The sequence below is a fragment of the Leucoraja erinacea genome, chromosome 25 (genome assembly GCF_028641065.1).
Source record: "Leucoraja erinacea ecotype New England chromosome 25, Leri_hhj_1, whole genome shotgun sequence".
Classification (NCBI taxonomy): Eukaryota; Metazoa; Chordata; class Chondrichthyes; order Rajiformes; family Rajidae; genus Leucoraja; species Leucoraja erinaceus.
The window spans coordinates 24,321,609-24,343,156 of NC_073401.1; the positions used below are offsets into that span (position 1 = coordinate 24,321,609).

At 45.5% G+C, this 21,548-nt stretch overlaps 2 protein-coding genes across 2 annotated transcripts; both read right to left on the reverse strand.

Annotated features, from left to right (window-relative positions):
* Nucleotides 1-5,775: 5,775 nt before the first annotated feature.
* On the reverse strand, nt 5,776-7,833 carry LOC129709284 (phospholipase A2-like). The gene is made up of 4 exons (XM_055655552.1): nt 7,681-7,833; nt 7,423-7,603; nt 6,575-6,696; nt 5,776-6,482 (listed from the first exon to the last, which is right to left on the reverse strand). Exons 1-4 carry the CDS (start codon nt 7,712-7,714, stop codon nt 6,364-6,366), a joined length of 456 nt encoding a protein of 151 aa, XP_055511527.1. The 5' UTR covers nt 7,715-7,833; the 3' UTR covers nt 5,776-6,363.
* Nucleotides 7,834-16,367: 8,534 nt separating this feature from the next.
* LOC129709285 (phospholipase A2-like) lies at nt 16,368-18,397 on the reverse strand. The gene is made up of 4 exons (XM_055655553.1): nt 18,248-18,397; nt 17,990-18,170; nt 17,141-17,262; nt 16,368-17,048 (listed from the first exon to the last, which is right to left on the reverse strand). The coding sequence occupies exons 1-4, from the start codon at nt 18,279-18,281 to the stop codon at nt 16,930-16,932; spliced, it is 456 nt and encodes a 151-aa protein (XP_055511528.1). The 5' UTR covers nt 18,282-18,397; the 3' UTR covers nt 16,368-16,929.
* Nucleotides 18,398-21,548: the final 3,151 nt, after the last annotated feature.

Sequence of the window (21,548 nt, forward strand, 5' to 3'; positions counted from 1 at the left end):
GAGAGCGGTCCTGAGCTACCATCTACCACATTGGAGACATTAGCACTATATTTAATTGGACTTTATCTTGCACTAAACGTTATTCCCTTTATCCTGTATCTATACACTATGGTCTGCTTGATTGTAACCTTTTAGCTGACACAACAAAAGCTATCCATTGCTAGATCTCCTGGAAAAGTCTCCTTATGATTGTGGTGCCCACAAGGACATTCGTTAGGAGTTCCAGGATGCTGAACCAGTACTGATGGAAAACAGTGATACATATCCCAAAGTATATTTTATGTTTTTTTAGTTTAGAGATACAGCGCAGAAACAGACCATCAGGCCATCGGGCCTGCGCCGAACAGACGCGCGATCCCTGGGAGAGATCATCTAGGGAGTAGGGGCGGCCCGGTGGCGCAGCGGTAGAGTTGCTGCCTTGCAGCGCCAGAGACCCAGGATCGATCCTGACAACGGGTGCAGTCTGTACGGAGTTTGTACGGAGTTTGTACGTTCTGCCCGTGACCCCGTGAGTTTTCTCTGGCTGCTCCAGTTTCCTCCCACACTCCAAAGACATGCAGGTTTACTAGCTTCGCAAAATTGTAACCTGTCCTTGGTGTGTTGGATAGTGCTAGTGTACAGGGTGATCGCTGGCCGGCGCGGAAAAGGTTGGACACATTGTTTCCACGTTGTCTCTCTAAAGCCTAAGGATGTGTGGAAGCGTAGAAATTGGTCTTTTGAGTAAGAAGCAAGCTGCAGTTTAATCTGGACATGGGGGGAATGTTGCACTTTCAAGGTTTCAAGGTCTCAAGGTCTGTTCATTGTCATGTGTACCAATTAAGGTACAGTGAAACTCGATTACCATACAGCCATACTCAAAAAAGCAACAAGGCACACAACTACATAAAAGTTAACTTTGAGAGGTCAAATGTAAGAGAAAAGTATACAGTAAATGGCAGGACCTTTTGGCACATTGGTGTACAGAGGGATCTTGGGTTGGCAGTCTGCAACTCCCTGGGAGTTCAACATGTGCTACAGTGCTGATAAGGTTGTAAAAAGCGACCTCCTTGCCTTTATCAAGCAGGGCGTTCAGTAGAAAAGTCGAGGTTATTTTGCAGCCGCACAAAACTGGTTGGGCCCCATTTTGATGGTTTTGTGCAATCATAGGGGTTGGGGTGTAAGAAGGAAGTGGAGAGAGGAGATTGGGAGAAATTCAAAGACCAGCAGAGGAGGACAAAGGGCTTAATTGGGAAAGGAAAAATGGATTATGAAAGAAAACTGGCAGGGAACATAAAAACCGACTGCAAAAGTTTTTATAGATATGTGAAAAGAAAGAGATTAGTTAAAACAAATGTAGGTCCCTTGCAGTCAGAAACAGGTGAGTTGATCATGGGGAACAAGGATATGGCGGACTAATTGAATAACTACTTTGGTTCAGTCTTCACTAAGGAAGACATAAATAATTTGCCGGAAATAGCAGGGGACCGCGGGTCAAAGAAGTTGGAGGAATTGAGTGAAATCCAGGTTAGCCGGGAAGTGGTGTTGGGTAAATTGAATGGATTAAAGGCCGATAAATCCCCAGGGCCAGATAGGCTGCATCCCAGAGTACTTAAGGAAGTAGCTCCAGAAATAGTGGATGCATTAGTAATAATCTTTCAAAACTCTTTAGATTCTGGAGTAGTTCCTGAAGATTGGCAGGTAACAAACGTAACCCCACTTTTTAAGAACGGAGGGAGAGAGAAAATGGGGAATTACAGACCAGTTAGTCTAACATCGGTAGTGGGGAAACTGCTAGAGTCAGTTATTAAAGATGGGATAGCAGCACATTTGGAAAGTGGTGAAATCATTGGACAAAGTCAGCATGGATTTACGAAAGGTAAATCATGTCTGACGAATCTTATAGAATTTTTCGAGGATGTAACTAGTAGCGTGGATAGGGGAGAACCAGTGGATGTGGTGTATCTGGACTTCCAGAAGGCTTTCGACAAGGTCCCACATAAGAGATTAGTATACAAACTTAAAGCACACGGCATTGGGGGTTCAGTATTGATGTAGATAGAGAACTGGCTGACAAACAGGAAGCAAAGAGTAGGAGTAAACGGGTCCTTTTCACAATGGCAGGCAGTGACTAGTGGGGTACCTCAAGGCTCAGTGCTGGTACCCCAGCTATTTACAATATATATTAATGATCTGGATGAGGGAATTGAAGGCAATATCTCCAAGTTTGCGGATGACACTAAGCTGGGGGGCAGTGTTAGCTGTGAGGAGGATGCTAGGAGACTGCAAGGTGACTTGGATAGGCTGGGTGAGTGGGCAAATGTTTGGCAGATGCAGTATAATGTGGATAAATGTGAGGTTATCCATTTTGGTGGCAAAAACTGGAAAGCAGACTATTATCTAAATGGTGGCCGATTGGGAAAGGGGGAGATGCAGCGAGACCTGGGTGTCATGGTACACCAGTCATTGAAGGTAGGCATGCAGGTGCAGCAGGCAGTAAAGAAAGTGAATGGTATGTTAGCTTTCATTGCAAAAGGATTTGAGTATAGGAGCAGGGAGGTTCTACTGCAGTTGTACAGGGTCTTGATGAGACCACACCTGGAGTATTGCGTACAGTTTTGGTCTCCAAATCTGAGGAAGGACATTATTGCCATAGAGGGAGTGCAGAGACGGTTCACCAGACTGATTCCTGGGATGTCAGGACTGTCTTATGAAGAAAGACTGGATAGACTTGGTTTATACTCTCTAGAATTTAGGAGATTGAGAGGGTATCTTATAGAAACTTACAAAATTCTTAAGTGGTTGGACAGGCTAGATGCAGGAAGATTGTTCCCGATGTTAGGGAAGTCCAGGACAAGGGGTCACAGCTTAAGGATAAGGGGGAAATCCTTTAAAACCGAGTTGAGAATAACTTTTTTCACACAGAGTGGTGAATCTCTGGAACTCTCTGCCACAGAGGGTAGTTGAGGCCAGTTAATTGGCTATATTTAAGAGCGAGTTAGATGTGGCCATTGTGGCTAAGGGGATCAGGGGGTATGAAAAGAATGCAGGTACGGGATACTGAGTTGGATGATCAGCCATGATCATATTGAATGGCGGTGCAGGCTCGAAGGGCCGAATGGCCTACTCCTGCACCTAATTTATATGTTTCTGTGTTTCTATGTTTCTATGGCTCGAAGGGCAAAATGGCCTACTCCTGCACCTATTGTCTATTGTCTATAAAATCATCAAAATGTGGCCCAACCAGTTTTGTGCGGCTGCCAAATAATTGTCGACTTTTCTACTCAATGCCTTTCTTGATATCAAGGCAAAGAGGTATATTTTTACAACCTTGTCAGCATATGTTGACACTCTAAGGGAGTTGTAGACTGACAACCCAAGATCCCTGGGCCAAAAGGTCCTGCCATTTTCTGTATACTTTTCTCTTACATTTGACCTCTCAAAGTTAACTTTTATGTGTCGTGTTGCTTTTTTGAGTATGGCTGTATGGTAATCGAGTTTCACTGTACCTTAATTGGTATACGTGACAATAAACAGACCTTGAAAGTGCAACCCCCCCCCCCCCCCCCCCCCCCCCCCCCCCCCCCCCCCCCCCCCCATGTCCAGATTAAACTGCAGGTTACTTCTTACTCAAAAGACCAATTTCTTCACTAACAGCTAACAGTGGCCTGTTTCCTTTATCATCGTTATTTTCCTACATATCTATAATTCATTTGTTCTATATCACCATCTATATCTCTCGTTTCACTTTCTCCTGACTCCTGACCCGAAACGTCACCCACTCTTTCTCGTGTTCAAGAAGAAACTGCAGATGCTGGAAAATCGAAGGTACACAAAAATGCTGGAGAAACTCAGCAGGTGCAGCAGCATCTATAGAGCGAAGGAAATAGGTAACGTTTCGGAAGAAGGATTTCGGCCCGAAACGTCACCTATTTCCTTCGCTCCATAGATGCTGCTGCACCCGCTGAGTTTCTCCAGCATTTTTGTGTCTATGCACAGGTTTGCTGTTGGCTTATATAAGTTGCTCTACCGTGTAGATGCGAAACTAGTCCAACAGAACCACTAATCGTCGGGCTGGGGGTCCTGTTTCAACGCTGTATCTCTAAACTAAACCGAACCTGGTGGATCCCGCACATAATTCACATCCTCAACAGCTGAAGTACTTACCACGGAGTGTGGCACGAAGCGGCAGGTCCAGAAACTGGAGACACGGAGCAGGGCAGGTGATGCCACGGGTTGAAACAGGAAGGGTGGGTGCGGGCGTGACTAGGGCGGCGAAATATAAATGCAATTGGGATGTGGAAATGATATGCTGACACCTCATGAGACGAGGGTGTGTGTGTGTGGGTGTATGTGTGTGGGTGTGTGTCTGTCTCTCTCACTCACTCACCATTCACCCGCTCACCAGATAACCTCGTGTAAAGCTCATGTCCATGGCCACCCATATATCACCCCTTCACAACCATCGTTCACCCACCTCCCACCTCTGACAAGCGATCTTCAGCCTGAACATAGATACAAAAAGCTGGAGTGACTCAGCGGGACAGGCAGCTTCTCTGGAGAGAAGGAATGGGTGACTTTGGGAATGTTGTGCCAACTTCAGGAGTGGAGTCTGTGCCCTAATACTGGAATGGTGATGATGTCCGGCCGACTATAACTGGACAGATAACAGACCCACTGGCATTAACTAACCCGGCAACTTCCCTGTATCCACATTTGCTTTGGGACATACAACATCTTACACTCATCGAGTGAATCCTGAGCTGCCAATTTTCATTTTCTTGTTTTGCTTGAGATGGAAGTTAGTCTAGTTGACAGATACAGAACGGAAACAGGCCCTTCGGCTCACCGGGTCCGCACCGACCAACGATCCCCACACATTATCCTACGCACACTAGGACCAATTTAACCCTCAGCCCTGCGCGTCTTTGGAGTGTGGGACGAACCCGAAGATCTCGGAGAAAACACAAGCGGTCACGGGGAGAATGTACAAACTCCGTACAGACAGCACCCGTGGTCAGGATCGATCCCGGGTCTCTGGCGCTGCAAGGCAGCAACTCTATCGCTGCGCCACCGTGCCGCCCATAATTCCTCACCGCTATCTCAAGTTCTCACTGTTTCATTCGCAAAACCAACACTTTAAAATAAATGTTACAATACATTTGGACGGGTACACGGATAGGAAAGGTTTCGTGGGATGTGGGCCATAATTCCCGTGCAAGTGGAATGGTGACCCCACGTTCTCGGGGAGGGGAGGGCGTAGAGAGAGGCAGGTGAACGTTATGAAGAAGGACAAGCGTGGTGGTGCAGCCAGCGGTACGGTTGTTCCCTAACAGCGCCAGAGGCCCGGGGTTGATCCTGGCCACGGGTGCTGTCACTACATAGTCTGTACGTCCTTCCTGTGACCGCGTGGGTTTATTCCGGGTGCTCCGGCTTCCTCCTACATTCAAAAGGTGTCGATGGTGGGTGTGAGTGAATTGGCTTCCGTAAATTGTCCCCAGGATGTGGGATAGAACTCGTGTCTGAAGAACCTGTTTACACGCGGTATCTCTAAACTAAATTAAACTAAACTTAACTAAATTAAAGTTCCCGACCCAAAATGCCACTTATCACAGAGATGCGACTTGACCCAATGAGTTACTCCGGCGCTCTGTGTCCTGTCAGGTACAGGTTAGGTTGGCCACCCTGTCTAAGGTTTGCCAGTTGAGTTGAGAAGACCCAAGAGAAGTCCCAGCCCATACTTGCTTTGACGGTTCTTTCTTGCTGTGACATTTGTGGTTTGACACAAGAGTGAGATACAAGAAATGAGACACCATGCAACCTTGAACATGCTCAAATCATTTTAATAGATTATAGAAAATACACGACCACCACCTTCGTTAACTGAGCCACAGACAATGTCATTAAGAATGACCATTAGATACGATCATTGCAGGATTTAGTAGTGACAGCATTAATTAGAAGAAAGCCCTGGACTGAGGGTGTGAACATCCCAATAGGATGTAAACCTGGATTTTCAATAGGATTCCCAAATGCTGCTACATTCATATTTTGGAGAGGGAGTGAGGATATTGGACACGGATAATTGCAGATTTTGGTTATGAACGTTATGGGAAGAGAGTCACAAGCCAGAATTAGCTTTCACTGCAGGGAGATTGAAGCGATCCAGTCTTTAGCATCATGAGTGGCACAGATAGTGAAAGACGGTGAGAACGGGATAAGGAGTGTTGGATTTAAATGAGATTACTGATTACATTAACGTAGCAAATAAGGAGATCGATCAATGGTCCCTCGAGTTGCTGGAAGCAAACTGCAGGATGCAACCTGTAAGGCAAGTATTCCCCACAGAGTCGAGGAGACTCGTAAACGCAGGGACACGTTGAGGCCCTATTTACATTTCTTCATACCCTTGTATTTTGAATTGTACGTGGGAAATGCTTTGGCGAAGCAAGCGGCCGCATTGCTATCACATTCACAGACAAACTTCGCACATTTACCATTTTTACCTGAAAAGAAACAGAAAACGCATTATTTAGAACATATTGCCCATGGATTGTGAAGGAAATAATTTTCCAAGCCTCTCCTGGACCATACTCACTGTCGCAAATCACGGTCTTTTTTGAACAGGTGTACTCGTAGGGCATAACTTTGGGGTCCTTAATAATTTTGCAGCCGATTTTATTAGCCTTATCATAACATTTGTCGTGTGTCTGACAGCACCTGCAAGAACATGGGTCATGTCAGGTAGGAAACACTGCAACCATAATCAACACAACACTTTGACTGATGGTTTGCAGCAGCACAAACATCATATGCAGCAAAATAGTCCCGAGGTGATCAGAGCGGAACCAGCCTGAGCAGGTTTGAGATCCACATTGGACCTGTGGGCGGTGGGGTGGGAGACTCATTGTGGGATGGGAATACTTGCAACCAGGAGCTGCCTGAAGTCAGGCAGGAACAGTGAGGGCGGCACGGTGGCGCAGCGGTAGAGTTGCTGCCGGACAGCGCCAGTTACCCGGGTTCAATCCAGACCTCGGGTCATATCTGTGTGGAGTTTGCACGTTCTCCCTGTGACCCAATGAGTTTCCTCAGGCGCTAAACTCAGGTGCTCCAGTTTCCCCCCATACTGTGACTAGTGTGAACGATGGTTGGCATGGACCCGATGGGCCAAATGGCCTGTTTCCATACTGTATCTGTAAACTAGAATGGCTCCAAACCCTAGGCGACAATAAGTCAGTGGCACCCAAGAATATTTCATAAAACATACATTTCACAGCTCATGGGAAAATCTATTGGGATATTCTGAATGTGAAGAATGAACGGCCTGCAGTGAAGGTTCAATCCTGCAGCTTCAGTAAATGGAGACGAACAATTGTCTGGGCCAGAGCCAGCCCTGGCCTGCAATGTGTGGGACCCGGCTCCAGACAGACCTCTGCATCGACCCACCTGTCCAGATCATCCACCGGTTTCCCCTGTCCACCAAGCCCGCAGTAACATCCGTAGTTGTTGAACGTTAAAAGTGGGACGCTCCCTGGGATGGCACACTTAATCAACTTGTTGAACTGCAAGAGGCTTCTGGGCTGAAGGGACTCAGTGTCACCGCCGGCTACACCAGGGGGGAGGCAACCTGACAGAAACAAACACGTTAGAACATCAAGCGAGCAACATCCAAGGCAAGGCAGAGGCAGGGGAGAGACACGTTACCTGGGAGCAGAAGTACCAGAAGTAGCCCCAACATCTTAGTTTGCTGTGTCTAGTCCTGGAATCAATACTCTGAATGCTCAGCCCATGCTTTTTATAGTCAGCCTCGACCAACGTCCAGGTTCAGACCCCTGGATCACGTCATGGCATCTGTTAATGTGGATAAGATAAAGGCTAAACTTCCGTTGATACAGCTGGAGTCAAATTTGACTTGGGGGGGGGGGGTGAACTTGACTTGACTTGAATTTGACTGGGCTGGAGAAAACAAACTGCTCCGGACAGCTTGGAAATGGCGTAGTAGAGGTCAGGCTACACCTTGGCCGTGACGCTGTGTACAGTCAGATGGTCGTTAGTCAGTCTGGGCTTCCATGAAGGAGGCAATGGATTGGGCGGGTGGACGTGGATCTGTAGACAACCCTCATAGAGAGAAGAATACCGCAGTTGGCTCTTTTCATTGGGCCTTCAATTTTTGAAGGTGGATTACCCCTTGCGTGCCCGGAGTGTCGACTAGCAACAAAACGACAGATATATGCATGTACACATTTATGAAAGTGGGAGTTATTTTACAATTAGAACATTACAAATAGAACATTGCAGGAAAATTATTGCAAAGTTGAACAAACTTTCATCATGAAGCAACAACACTGGTTTTATTAGATATGATTAATTTGCAGGAGTGATCACTGGTGGAAGAGCAATATATTTTGCTGCACAGAAATTCAATTTGGGCTTATTTTCACTCAATAGCCACTAAAATGGATGTTAATGTTTAAGAAAGAACTGCAGATGCTGGAAAATTCGAAGGTAGACAAAAATGCTGGCGAAACGCAGTAAGTGAGGCAGTATCTATGGAGCTAAGCGATGTTTTGGGTCGAGACCCTTCTTCAGATGAATGTTAATGTTCACTCATCAATTCTAATTCACTGGGTGCTTGGGTTTAAAGTTTTTATTTGTATTTCAGTACAAATTTGTCGCTTAATCATCTTGGCATATTTGTAAATTGGCCCTAGTGTGTGTAGGATAGTGCTAGTGTGCGTGGATTGCAGGTCGGCGCATCCAACATCCATGGAACCATGCAGCAGCTGTGAAGCACACTCCCCCCTCCCACTCCCACATTGACCTTTCTGTCCTGGGCCTCCTCCATTGTCAGAGTGGGGCCAAACGAAAATTGGAGGAACAGCACCTCATATTTCACTCGGGCAGCTTACACCCTAGTGGGGAGGGGACGGGGAGTGGAGGTAGAAGATAACTTTAAATTGCTGCTCAATCAATTTTCATGCTGCTGATTTGTAAGCTATCCCAGCGAAATATCAGGTGCTGTTCCTCCAAATCACTTGTGGCCCCACTCTGCCAATGGAGGTGGCCCAGGACAGAAAGGTCAGGAAGGTCCCTGTAATCTGCCTATCAAACATCCCCTTACATGTATCCACCTCTCACTCGCCAGGGTTTGCCCTCCACCTCTCCAGCTTTCTCCCTCCCAACCACAATTAGTCTGAAGAAAGGTCCCAACCAGAATCTTCACCTATCCATGTTTTCCAGAGATGCTGCCTGATCCACTGAGTTACTCCGCGCACTTTTTGTCTTCCTTTTCATAACCAGCACCGGCTGCAGTTTCTTGTTTCTCCCTTTGAACCCACTAGGTTTCTTCATCTGTAAATGTGGCTCCACAATCACTGTCATTACCATTCTGTTCTGTAGGTCTTGGGGATGACCAAACTCACACTGTTCCCTACTACACTCCCTGTGTCTCCAGACACCCCCCCCCCCTTTGTACATGTGTGTCCAATCCCCACAAGCTTCCAGAGGAGGTTGTTGAGGCTGGGACTGTCCCATCGTTTGAGTGACAGACAGTTACATGGATGGGACAGGTTTGGAGGGATATGGACCAAGCGCAGGCAAGTGGGACTAATGTAGCTGGGACAGTGTTGGCTGGTTTGGGAAAGTTGGGCAACCCAGCAATTCAAATGACACCATGTTTCAGGAAGTGTTCCAATGGCCATTGGCGATACCACTTCTTTACATTCCATGAGTCGAGTGATTCATAACCAAATGTGTGCATTTGCATTTCATGAGACAAAGGCTGCTCTTAACTGTAACCACATTAAAATAATTTTTAATCTTTTCAAGAGATGTCCCAATCAAGAAGAGCAGTTTGAACAGCAAAGTGGAAGTTTTACATATGGTTCAGCTTCCGGAAGAAGAGGATAAGTTCTGTGGTTGTGAACGATTGCAGCAGGATCTGGATCGATTGACCAGGTGGACGGAGGAATGGTTGATGGAATTTAATACAGAGAACTGTGAGGTGTTACATTTTGGGACGTCGAACAAGGGCAGGACCTACACAGTAAAGGGGAGGCCTCTGGGTAGTGTTTTAGTGTTAAACTAAGTTATTTTGTCAGTCCAATTCAAGAAAACCATTGCTGCTAAAATCAATTCTTTATTCTGACAGCGCTGGAAACCTTCCAACACAGAACTAGATCTCTGGGGCAGGTCGAAAGAACTAATGTTTTGACACAACCATAACACATTATATAGGTATTAGACAATTATGAATGGAATGGCAAACTATTAACCAATCATTATGGTTTACCATACATTTAACTTATTTGTATTAACCAATCAACTAAATCCTTTCCAGAGATCGACACTATGTATAGTCACATGATTTCCCCTTTTACGGACCCTTTACAACCTTTTTCCCCTCTGAGGTTTTCTTTAACCTCTTTGCTCAAAATCATTTTATTTCAATGTGGTATAACCACAGAGAGATGAAACTAATTTTCAGAGAACACCTCTCAGAATATAAAATACACATCATACAGCAATCACACAATGCATACACACAAAACACATATTTTCACTTTTGGAAAAGAAAGTTATTTCTAAAACTTCAAATGTAAACAAAATCTAATACTCACAATCCTAATTAAACACAATGCACTTCACAAATAATTTGTCGGGAATAATAATACAACCTTATACGGTTATTCTAAATGTAGACTTTGCTGGTTCAGCCTGTGGCTCGGAAAATCAGCTGGTGCTTCATAAAATCAATTACATATTTTCACTTTTGGACAAAACACTTCCCTCAATGTCCTAGGGAATATCCTGTCAGGACCTGGAGACTTATCCACTTTTATATTTTTCAAAAGTGTCAGTACTTCTTTTACTTTGAAACTCATAGTATCCATAGCTACTCTACTAGTTTCCATTACCTCACAGAATTCAATATCCTTCTCCTTGGTGAATACCGACGAAAATAAATTGTTCAATATCTCCCCCATCTCTTTTGGCTCTGCAGATAGCTGCCCACTCTGTCTCTCCAATGGACCAATTTTATCCCTCGTTATCCTTTTGCTATTAATATAGCTGTAGAAACCCTTTGGATTTACTTTCACCTTACTTGCCAAAGCAACCTCATGTCTTCTTTTAGCTTTTCTAATTTCTTTCTTAAGATTCTTTTTACATTCCTTATACTCCTCAAGCACCTCATTTACTTCATGCTGCCTATAATTATTGTAGATCTCCCTCTTTTTCCGTACAAGATGTCCAATTTCCAGGGAAAACCAGGGCTCTTTCCAATTTTTACTGTTTCCTTTCAACCGAACAGGAACATAAAGATTCTGTACTCTTAAAATGTCCCCTTTAAATGTCCTCCATTTCTCTTCTACATCCTTCCCATAAAACAAAATGTCCCAGTTCACTCCTTTTAAATCATTTCGCATCTCATCAAAGTTAGCCTTTCTCCAATCAAAAATCTCAACCCTAGGTCCAGTTCTGACCCTCTCCATAATTATATTGAAACTAATGGTATTGTGATCACTGGACCCGAAGTGCTCCCCAACGCATACCTCCGCCACCTGTCCCGTCTCATTTCCTAACAGGAGGTCCAACACTGCCCCTCCTCTAGTAGGTACCTCTATGTATTGCTGCAAAAAACTATCCTGCACACATTTTACAAACTCTAAACCATCCAGCCCATTTACCGAATGTGTTTCCCAGTCTATGTGTGGAAAGTTGAAATCTCCCACAATCACTACTTTGTGCTTACTACTAATATCTGCTATCTCCTTACATATTTGCTCTTCCAATTCTCGATCCCCATTTGGCGGTCTATAATACACCCCTATAAGTGTTGCTACCCATTTCCCACTTCTCAGTTCCACCCAAATAGCCTCCCTAGATGAACCCTCCAATCTATCCTGCCAAAGCACTGCTGTAATATATTCCCTGACTAGTAATGCAACACCTCCACCTCTTGCTCCTCCAATTCTATCACACTTGAAGCAACGAAATCCGGGAATATTTAGTTTCCAATCACAGCCCTCCTGCAACCATGTTTCACTGATCGCCACAACATCATACTTCCAGGTGTCTATCCAGACTCTAAGCTCATCCACCTTTCTTACAATGCTCCTAGCATTAAAATATGCACATTTAAGAAACCCTCCGCCTCTTATTCTCTGTTTATTTCCTTTTTTTTTCTTTCTCTTCTTGTGCCCGAGTGCTTCCCTTTTCTGCTTCCTGCCTCTCATTCTGTCTACTAGCTTTCTCTATTTGAGTCCCTCGCCCCAACCATTCTAGTTTAAAGTCTCCCCAGTAGCATTTGCAAATTTCCCCGCCAGGATATTGGTCCCCCTCGGGTTCAAGTGCAACCCATCCTTTCTGTACAGGTCCCACCTTCCCCAACAGAAGTCCCAATGATCCAGAAACTTGAATCCCTGCCCTCTGCACCAGTCTTTCAGCCACGCATTTATCCTCCACCTCGCTCCATTCCTACTCTCACTGTCGCGTGGCACAGGCAGTAATCCTGAGATTGTTACCTTTTTGGTCCTTTTCCTTAACTCTCCTCCCAACTCCCTAAATCCTCCCTTGCCACCAAAATGGATAACCTCACATTTATCCACATTATACTGCATCTGCCAAACATTTGCCCACTCACCCAGCCTATCCAAGTCACCTTGCAGTCTCCTAGCATCCTCCTCACAGCTCCCCCCCTCTCCATACCCCCTGATCCCTTTAGCTACAAGGGCCACATCTAACTACCTCTGAAATATAGCCAATGAACTGGGGGGCAGTGTTAGCTGTGAGGAGGATGCTAGGAGACTGCAAGGTGACTTGGATAGGCTGGGTGAGTGGGCAAATGTTTGGCAGATGCAGTATAATGTGGATAAATGTGAGGTTATCCATTTTGGTGGCAAAAACAGGAAAGCAGACTATTATCTAAATGGTGGCCGATTGGGAAGGGGGAGATGCAGCGAGACCTGGGTGTCATGGTACACCAGTCATTGAAGGTAGGCATGCAGGTGCAGCAGGCAGTAAAGAAAGCGAATGGTATGTTAGCTTTCATTGCAAAAGGATTTGAGTATAGGAGCAGGGAAGTTCTACTGCAGTTGTACAGGGTCTTGGTGAGACCACACCTGGAGTATTGCGTACAGTTTTGGTCTCCAAATCTGAGGAAGGACATTATTGCCATAGAGGGAGTGCAGAGACGGTTCACCAGACTGATTCCTGGGATGTCAGGACTGTCCTATGAAGAAAGACTGGATAGACTTGGTTTATACTCTCTAGAATTTAGGAGATTGAGAGGGGATCTTATAGAAACTTACAAAATTCTTAAGGGGTTGGACAGGCTAGATGCAGGAAGATTGTTCCCGATGTTAGGGAAGTCCAGGACAAGGGGTCACAGCTTAAGGATAAGGGGGAAATCCTTTGAAACCGAGTTGAGAAGAACTTTTTTCACACAGAGAGTGGTGAATCTCTGGAACTCTCTGCCACAGAGCGTAGTTGAGGCCAGTTCATTGGCTATATTTAAGAGGGAGTTAGATGTGGCCCTTGTGGCTAAGGGGATCAGGGGGTATGGAGAGAAGGCAGGTACGGGATACTGAGTTGGATGATCAGCCATGATCATATTGAATGGCGGTGCAGGCTCGAAGGGCCGAATGGCCTACTCCTGCACCTAATTTCTATGTTTCTATGTTTCTATGGCTCGAAGGGCAAAATGGCCTACTCCTGCACCTGTTGTCTATTGTCTATAATATCATCAAAATGTGGCCCAACCAGTTTTGTGCGGCTGCCAAATAATTGTCGACTTTTCTACTCAATGCCTTTCTTGATATCAAGGCAAAGAGGTATATTTTTACAACCTTGTCAGCATATGTTGACACTCTAAGGGAGTTGTAGACTGACAACCCAAGATCCCTGGGCCAAAAGGTCCTGCCATTTTCTGTATACTTTTCTCTTACATTTGACCTCTCAAAGTTAACTTTTATGTGTTGTGTTGCTTTTTTGAGTATGGCTGTATGGTAATCGAGTTTCACTGTACCTTAATTGGTATACGTGACAATAAACAGACCTTGAAAGTGCAACATTCCCCTCAATGTCCAGATTAAACTGTAGCTTACTTCTTACTCAAAATACCAATTTCTTCACTAACAGCTAACAGTGGCCTGTTTCCTTTATCATCGTTACTTTCCTACATATCTATAATTCATTTGTTCTATATCACCATCTATATCTCTCGTTTCCCTTTCTCCTGTCTCCTGACTCCTGACCCGAAACGTCACCCACTCTTTCTCGTGTTCAAGAAGAAACTGCAGATGCTGGAAAATCGAAGGTACACAAAAATGCTGGAGAAACTCAGCAGGTGCAGCAGCATCTATAGAGCGAAGGAAATAGGTAACGTTTCGGAAGAAGGATTTCGGCCCGAAACGTCACCTATTTCCTTCGCTCCATAGATGCTGCTGCACCCGCTGAGTTTCTCCAGCATTTTTGTGTACCCACTCTTTCTCTCCGGAGATGCTGCCTGTCCCGCTGAGTTACTCCAGCTCTTTGTGTTTATCACAGGTTTGCTGTTGGCTTATATAAGTTGCTCTACCGTGTAGATGCGAAACTAGTCCAACAGAACCACTAATCGTCGGGCTGGAGGGCCTGTTTCAACGTTGTATCTCTAAACTAAACCGAACCTGGTGGATCCCGCACATAATTCACATCCTCAACAGCTGAAGTACTTACCACGGAGTGTGGCACGAAGTGGCAGGTCCAGAAACTGGAGACACGGAGCAGGGCAGGTGATGCCACGGGTTGAAACAGGAAGGGTGGGTGCGGGCGTGACTAGGGCGGCGAAATATAAATGCAATTGGGATGTGGAAATGATATGCTGACACCTCATGAGACGAGGGTGTGTGTGTGTGGGTGTATGTGTGTGGGTGTGTGTCTGTCTCTCTCACTCACTCACCATTCACCCGCTCACCAGATAACCTCGTGTAAAGCTCATGTCCATGGCCACCCATATATCACCCCTTCACAACCATCGTTCACCCACCTCCCACCTCTGACAAGCGATCTTCAGCCTGAACATAGACACAAAAAGCTGGAGTGACTCAGCGGGACAGGCAGCTTCTCTGGAGAGAAGGAATGGGTGACTTTGGGAATGTTGTGCCAACTTCAGGAGTGGAGTCTGTGCCCTAATACTGGAATGGTGATGATGTCCGGCCGACTATAACTGGACAGATAACAGACCCACTGGCATTAACTAACCCGGCAACCTCCCTGTATCCACATTTGCTTTGGGACATACAACATCTTACACTCATCGAGTGAATCCTGAGCTGCCAATTTTCATTTTCTTGTTTTGCTTGAGATGGAAGTTAGTCTAGTTTACAGATACAGAACGGAAACAGGCCCTTCGGCTCACCGGGTCCGCACCGACCAACGATCCCCACACATTACCCTACGCACACTAGGACCAATTTAACCTACAGCCCTGCGCGCCTTTGGAGTGTGGGACGAACCCGAAGATCTCGGAGAAAACACAAGCGGTCACGGGGAGAATGTACAAACTCCGTACAGACAGCACCCGTGGTCAGGATCGATCCCGGGTCTCTGGCGCTGCAAGGCAGCAACTCTATCGCTGCGCCACCGTGCCGCCCATAATTCCTCACCGCTATCTCAAGTTCTCACTGTTTCATTCGCAAAACCAACACTTTAAAATAAATGTTACAATACATTTGGACGGGTACACGGATAGGAAAGGTTTCGTGGGATGTGGGCCAAATGCGGGCAGGTGAGGCCATAATTCCCGTGCAAGTGGAATGGTAACCCCACGTTCTCGGGGAGGGGAGGGCGTAGAGAGAGGCAGGTGAACTTTATGAAGAAGGACAAGCGTGGTGGTGCAGCCAGCGGTACGGTTGTTCCCTAACGGCGCCAGAGGCCCGGGGTTGATCCTGGCCACGGGTGCTGTCACTACATAGTCTGTACGTCCTTCCTGTGACCGCGTGGGTTTATTCCGGGTGCTCCGGCTTCCTCCCACATTCAAAAGGTGTCGATGGTGGGTGTGAGTGAATTGGCTTCCGTAAATTGTACCCAGGATGTGGGATAGAACTCGTGTCTGAAGAACCTGTTTACACGCGGTATCTCTAAACTAAATTAAACTAAACTTAACTAAATTAAAGTTCCCGACCCAAAATGCCACTTATCACAGAGATGCGACTTGACCCCATGAGTTACTCCAGCACTCTGTGTCCTGTCAGGTACAGGTTAGGTTGGCCACCCTGTCTAAGGTTTGCCAGTTGAGTTGAGAAGATCCAAGAGAAGTCCCAGCCCATACTTGCTTTGACGGTTCTTTCTTGCTGTGACATTTGTGGTTTGACACAAGAGTGAGACACAAGAAATGAGACACCATGCAACCTTGAACATGCTCAAATCATTTTAATAGATTATAGAAAATACACGACCACCACCTTCGTTAACTGAGCCACAGACAATGTCATTAAGAATGACCATTAGATACGATCATTGCAGGATTTAGTAGTGACAGCATTAATTAGAAGAAAGCCCTGGACTGAGGGTGTGAACATCCCAATAGGATGTAAACCTGGATTTTCAATAGGATTCCCAAATGCTGCTACATTCATATTTTGGAGAGGGAGTGAGGATATTGGACACGGATAATTGCAGATTTTGGTTATGAACGTTATGGGAAGAGACACAAACCAGAATTAGCTTTCCCTGCAGGGAGATTGAAGCGATCCAGTCTTTAGCATCATGAGTGGCACAGATAGTGAAAGACGGTGAGAACGGGATAAGGAGTGTTGGATTTAAATGAGATTACTGATTACATTAACGTAGCAAATAAGGAGATCGATCTATGGTCCCTCGAGTTGCTGGAAGCAAACTGCAGGATGCAACCTGTAAGGCAAGTATCCCCCACAGAGTCGAGGAGACTCGTAAACGCAGGGACACGTTGAGGCCCTATTTACATTTCTTCATACCCTTGTATTTTGGATTGTACGTGGGAAATGCTTTGGCGAAGCAAGCGGCCGCATTGCTATCACATTCACAGACAAACTTCGCACATTTACCATTTTTACCTGAAAAGAAACGGAAAACGCATTATTTAGAGCATATTGCCCATGGATTGTGAAGGAAATAATTTTCCAAGCCTCTCCTGGACCATACTCACTGTCGCAAATCACGGTCTTTTTTGAACAGGTGTACTCGTAGGGCATAACTTTGGGGTCCTTAATAATTTTGCAGCCGATTTTCTTAGCCGCGCCATAACATTTGTCGTGTGTCTGACAGCACCTGCAAGAACATGGGTCATGTCAGGTAGGAAACACTGCAACCATAATCAACACAACACTTTGACTGATGGTTTGCAGCAGCACAAACATCATATGCAGCAAAATAGTCCCGAGGTGATCAGAGCGGAACCAGCCTGAGCAGGTTTGAGATCCACATTGGACCTGTGGGCGGTGGGGTGGGAGACTCATTGTGGGATGGGAATACTTGCAAACCAGGAGCTGCCTGAAGTGAGGCAGGAACAGTGAGGGCGGCACGGTGGCGCAGCGGTTGAGTTGCTGCCTGACAGCGCCAGTTACCCGGGTTCAATCCAAACCTCGGGTCATATCTGTGTGGAGTTTGCACGTTCTCCCTGTGACCCAATGAGTTTCCTCAGGCGCTAAACTCAGGTGCTCCAGTTTCCCCCCATACTGTGACTAGTGTGAACGATGGTTGGCATGGACCCGATGGGCCAAATGGCCTGTTTCCATACTGTATCTGTAAACTAGAATGGCTCCAAACCCTAGGCGACAATAAGTCAGTGGCACCCAAGAATATTTCATAAAACATACATTTCACAGCTCATGGGAAAATCTATTGGGATATTCTGAATGTGAAGAATGAACGGCCTGCAGTGAAGGTTCAATCCTGCAGCTTCAGTAAATGGAGACGAACAATTGTCTGGGCCAGAGCCAGCCCTGGCCTGCAATGTGTGTGACCCGGCTCCAGACAGACCTCTGCATCGACCCACCTGTCCAGATCATCCACCGGTTTCCCCTGTCCACCAAGCCCGCAGTAACATCCGTAGCCGTTGAACGTTAAAAGTGGGATGCTCCCTGGGATGGCGCACTTAATCAAGTTGTTGAACTGCAAGAGGTTTCTGGGCTGAAGGGACTCAGTGTCACCGCCGGCTACACCAGGGGGGAGGCAACCTGACAGAAACAAACATGTTAGAACATCAAGCGAGCAACATCCAAGGCAAGGCAGAGGCGGGGGAGAGACACGTTACCTGGGAGCAGAAGTACCAGAAGTAGCCCCAACATCTTCGTTTGCTGTGTCTAGTCCTGGAATCAATACTCTGAATGCTCAGCCCATGCTTTTTATAGTCAGCCTCGACCAACGTCCAGGTTCAGACCCCTGGATCACGTCATGGCATCTGTTAATGTGGATAAGATAAAGGCTAAACTTCCGTTGATACAGCTGGAGTCAAATTTGACTTGGGGGGAGGGGGGTGAACTTGACTTGACTTGAGTTTGACTGGGCTGGAGAAAACAAACTGCTCCGGACAGCTTGGGAATGGCGTAGTAGAGGTCAGGCTACACCTTGGCCGTGACGCTGTGCACAGTCAGATGGTCGTTAGTCAGTCTGGGCTTCCATGAAGGAGGCACTGGATTGGGCGGGTGGACGTGGATCTGTAGACAACCCTCATAGAGAGAAGAATAGCGCAGTTGGCTCTTTTCATTGGGCCTTCACTTTTTGAAGGTGGATTACCCCTTGCGTGCCGGGAGTGTCGACTAGCAATAAACGACAGATATATGCATGCACACATTTATGAAAGTGGGAGTTATTTTACAATTAGAACATTACAAATAGAACATTGCAGGAAAATTATTGCAAAGTTGAACAAACTTTCATCATAAAGCAACAACACTGGTTTTATTAGATATGATTAATTTGCAGGAGTGATCACTGGTGGAAGAGCAATATATTTTGCTGCACAGAAATTCAATTTGGGCTTATTTTCACTCAATAGCCACTAAAATGGATGTTAATGTTTAAGAAAGAACTGCAGATGCTGGAAAATTCGAAGGTAGACAAAAATGCTGGCGAAACGCAGTAAGTGAGGCAGTATCTATGGAGCTAAGCGATGTTTTGGGTCGAGACCCTTCTTCAGATGAATGTTAATGTTCACTCATCAATTCTAATTCACTGGGTGCTTGGGTTTAAAGTTTTTATTTGTATTTCAGTACAAATTTGTCGCTTAATCATCTTGGCATATTTGTAAATTGGCCCTAGTGTGTGTAGGATAGTGCTAGTATGCGTGGATTGCAGGTCGGCGCATCCAACATCCATGGAACCATGCAGCAGCTGTGAAGCACACACCCCCCTCCCACTCCCACATTGACCTTTCTGTCCTGGGCCTCCTCCATTGTCAGAGTGGGGCCAAACGAAAATTGGAGGAACAACACCTCATATTTCACTCGGGCAGCTTACACCCCAGTGGGGAGGGGACGGGGAGTGGAGGTAGAAGATAACTTAAAATTAGTCAATCAATGTTCATGCTGCTGATTTGTAAGCTATCCCAGCGAAATATCAGGTGCTGTTCCTCCAAATCACTTGTGGCCCCACTCTGCCAATGGAGGAGGCCCAGGACAGAAAGGTCAGGAAGGTCCCTGTAATCTGCCTATCAAACATCCCCTTACATGTATCCACCTATCACTCACCAGGCTTTGCCCTCCACCTCTCCAGCTTTCTCCCTCTCCAACCACAATTAGTCTGAAGAAAGATCCCAACCAGAATCTTCACCTATCCATGTTTTCCAGAGATGCTGCCTGATCCACTGAGTTACTCCGCGCACTTTTTGTCTTCCTTTTTGTAACCAGCACCGGCTGCAGTTTCTTGTTTTCCCCTTTGAACCCACTAGGTTTCTTCATCTGTAAATGTGGCTCCACAATCACTGTCATTACCATTCTGTTCTGTAGGTCTTGGGGATGACCAAACACACACTGTTTCCTACTACACTCCCTGTGTCTCCAGACACCCCCCTTTGTACGTGTGTGTCCAATCCCCACAAGCTTCCAGAGGAGGTTGTTGAGGCTGGGACTGTCCCACCGTTTGAGTGACAGACAGTTACATGGATGGGACAGGTTTGGAGGGATATGGACCAAGCACAGGCAAGTGGGACTAATGTAGCTGGGACATTGTTGGCTGGTTTGGGCAAGTTGGGCAACCCAGCAATTCAAATGACACCATGTTTCAGGAAGTGTTCCAATGGCCATTGGCGATACCACTTCTTTACATTCCATGAGTCGAGTGATTCATAACCAAATGTGTGCATTTGCATTTCATGAGACAAAGGCTGCTCTTAACTGTAACCACATTAAAATAATTTTTAATCTTTTCAAGAGATGTCCCAATCAAGAAGAGCAGTTTGAACAGCAAAGTGGAAGTTTTACATATGGTTCAGCTTCCGGAAGAAGAGGATAAGTTCTGTGGTTGTGAACGATTGCAGCAGGATCTGGATCGATTGACCAGGTGGACGGAGGAATGGTTGATGGAATTTAATACAGAGAACTGTGAGGTGTTACATTTTGGGACGTCGAACAAGAGCAGGACCTACACAGTAAAGGGGAGGCCTCTGGGTAGTGTTTTAGTGTTAAACTAAGTTATTTTGTCAGTCCAATTCAAGAAAACCATTGCTGCTAAAATCAATTCTTTATTCTGACAGCGCTGGAAACCTTCCAACACAGAACTAGATCTCTGGGGCAGGTCGAAAGAACTAATGTTTTGACACAACCATAACACATTATATAGGTATTAGACAATTATGAATGGAATGGCAAACTATTAACCAATCATTATGGTTTACCATACATTTAACTTATTTGCATTAACCAATCAACTAAATCCTTTCCAGTGATCGACACTATGTATAGTCACATGATTTCCCCTTTTACGGACCCTTTACAACCTTTTTCCCCTCTGAGGTTTTCTTTAACCTCTTTGCTCAAAATCATTTTATTTCAATGTGGTATAACCACAGAGATATAAAACTAATTTTCAAAGAACACCTCTCAGAATATAAAATACACATCATACAGCAATCACACAATGCATACACACAAAACACATATTTTCACTTTTGGAAAAGAAAGTTATTTCTAAAACTTCAAATGTAAACAAAATCTAATACTCACAATCCTAATTAAACACAATGCACTTCACAAATAATTTGTCGGGAATAATAATACAACCTTATACGGTTATTCTAAATGTAGACTTTGCTGGTTCAGCCTGTGGCTCGGAAAATCAGCTGGTGCTTCATAAAATCAATTACATATTTTCACTTTTGGACAAAACACTTCCCTCAATGTCCTAGGGAATATCCTGTCAGGACCTGGAGACTTATCCACTTTTATATTTTTCAAAAGTGTCAGTACTTCTTTTACTTTGAAACTCATAGTATCCATAGCTACTCTACTAGTTTCCATTACCTCACAGAATTCAATATCCTTCTCCTTGGTGAATACCGACGAAAATAAATTGTTCAATATCTCCCCCATCTCTTTTGGCTCTGCAGATAGCTGCCC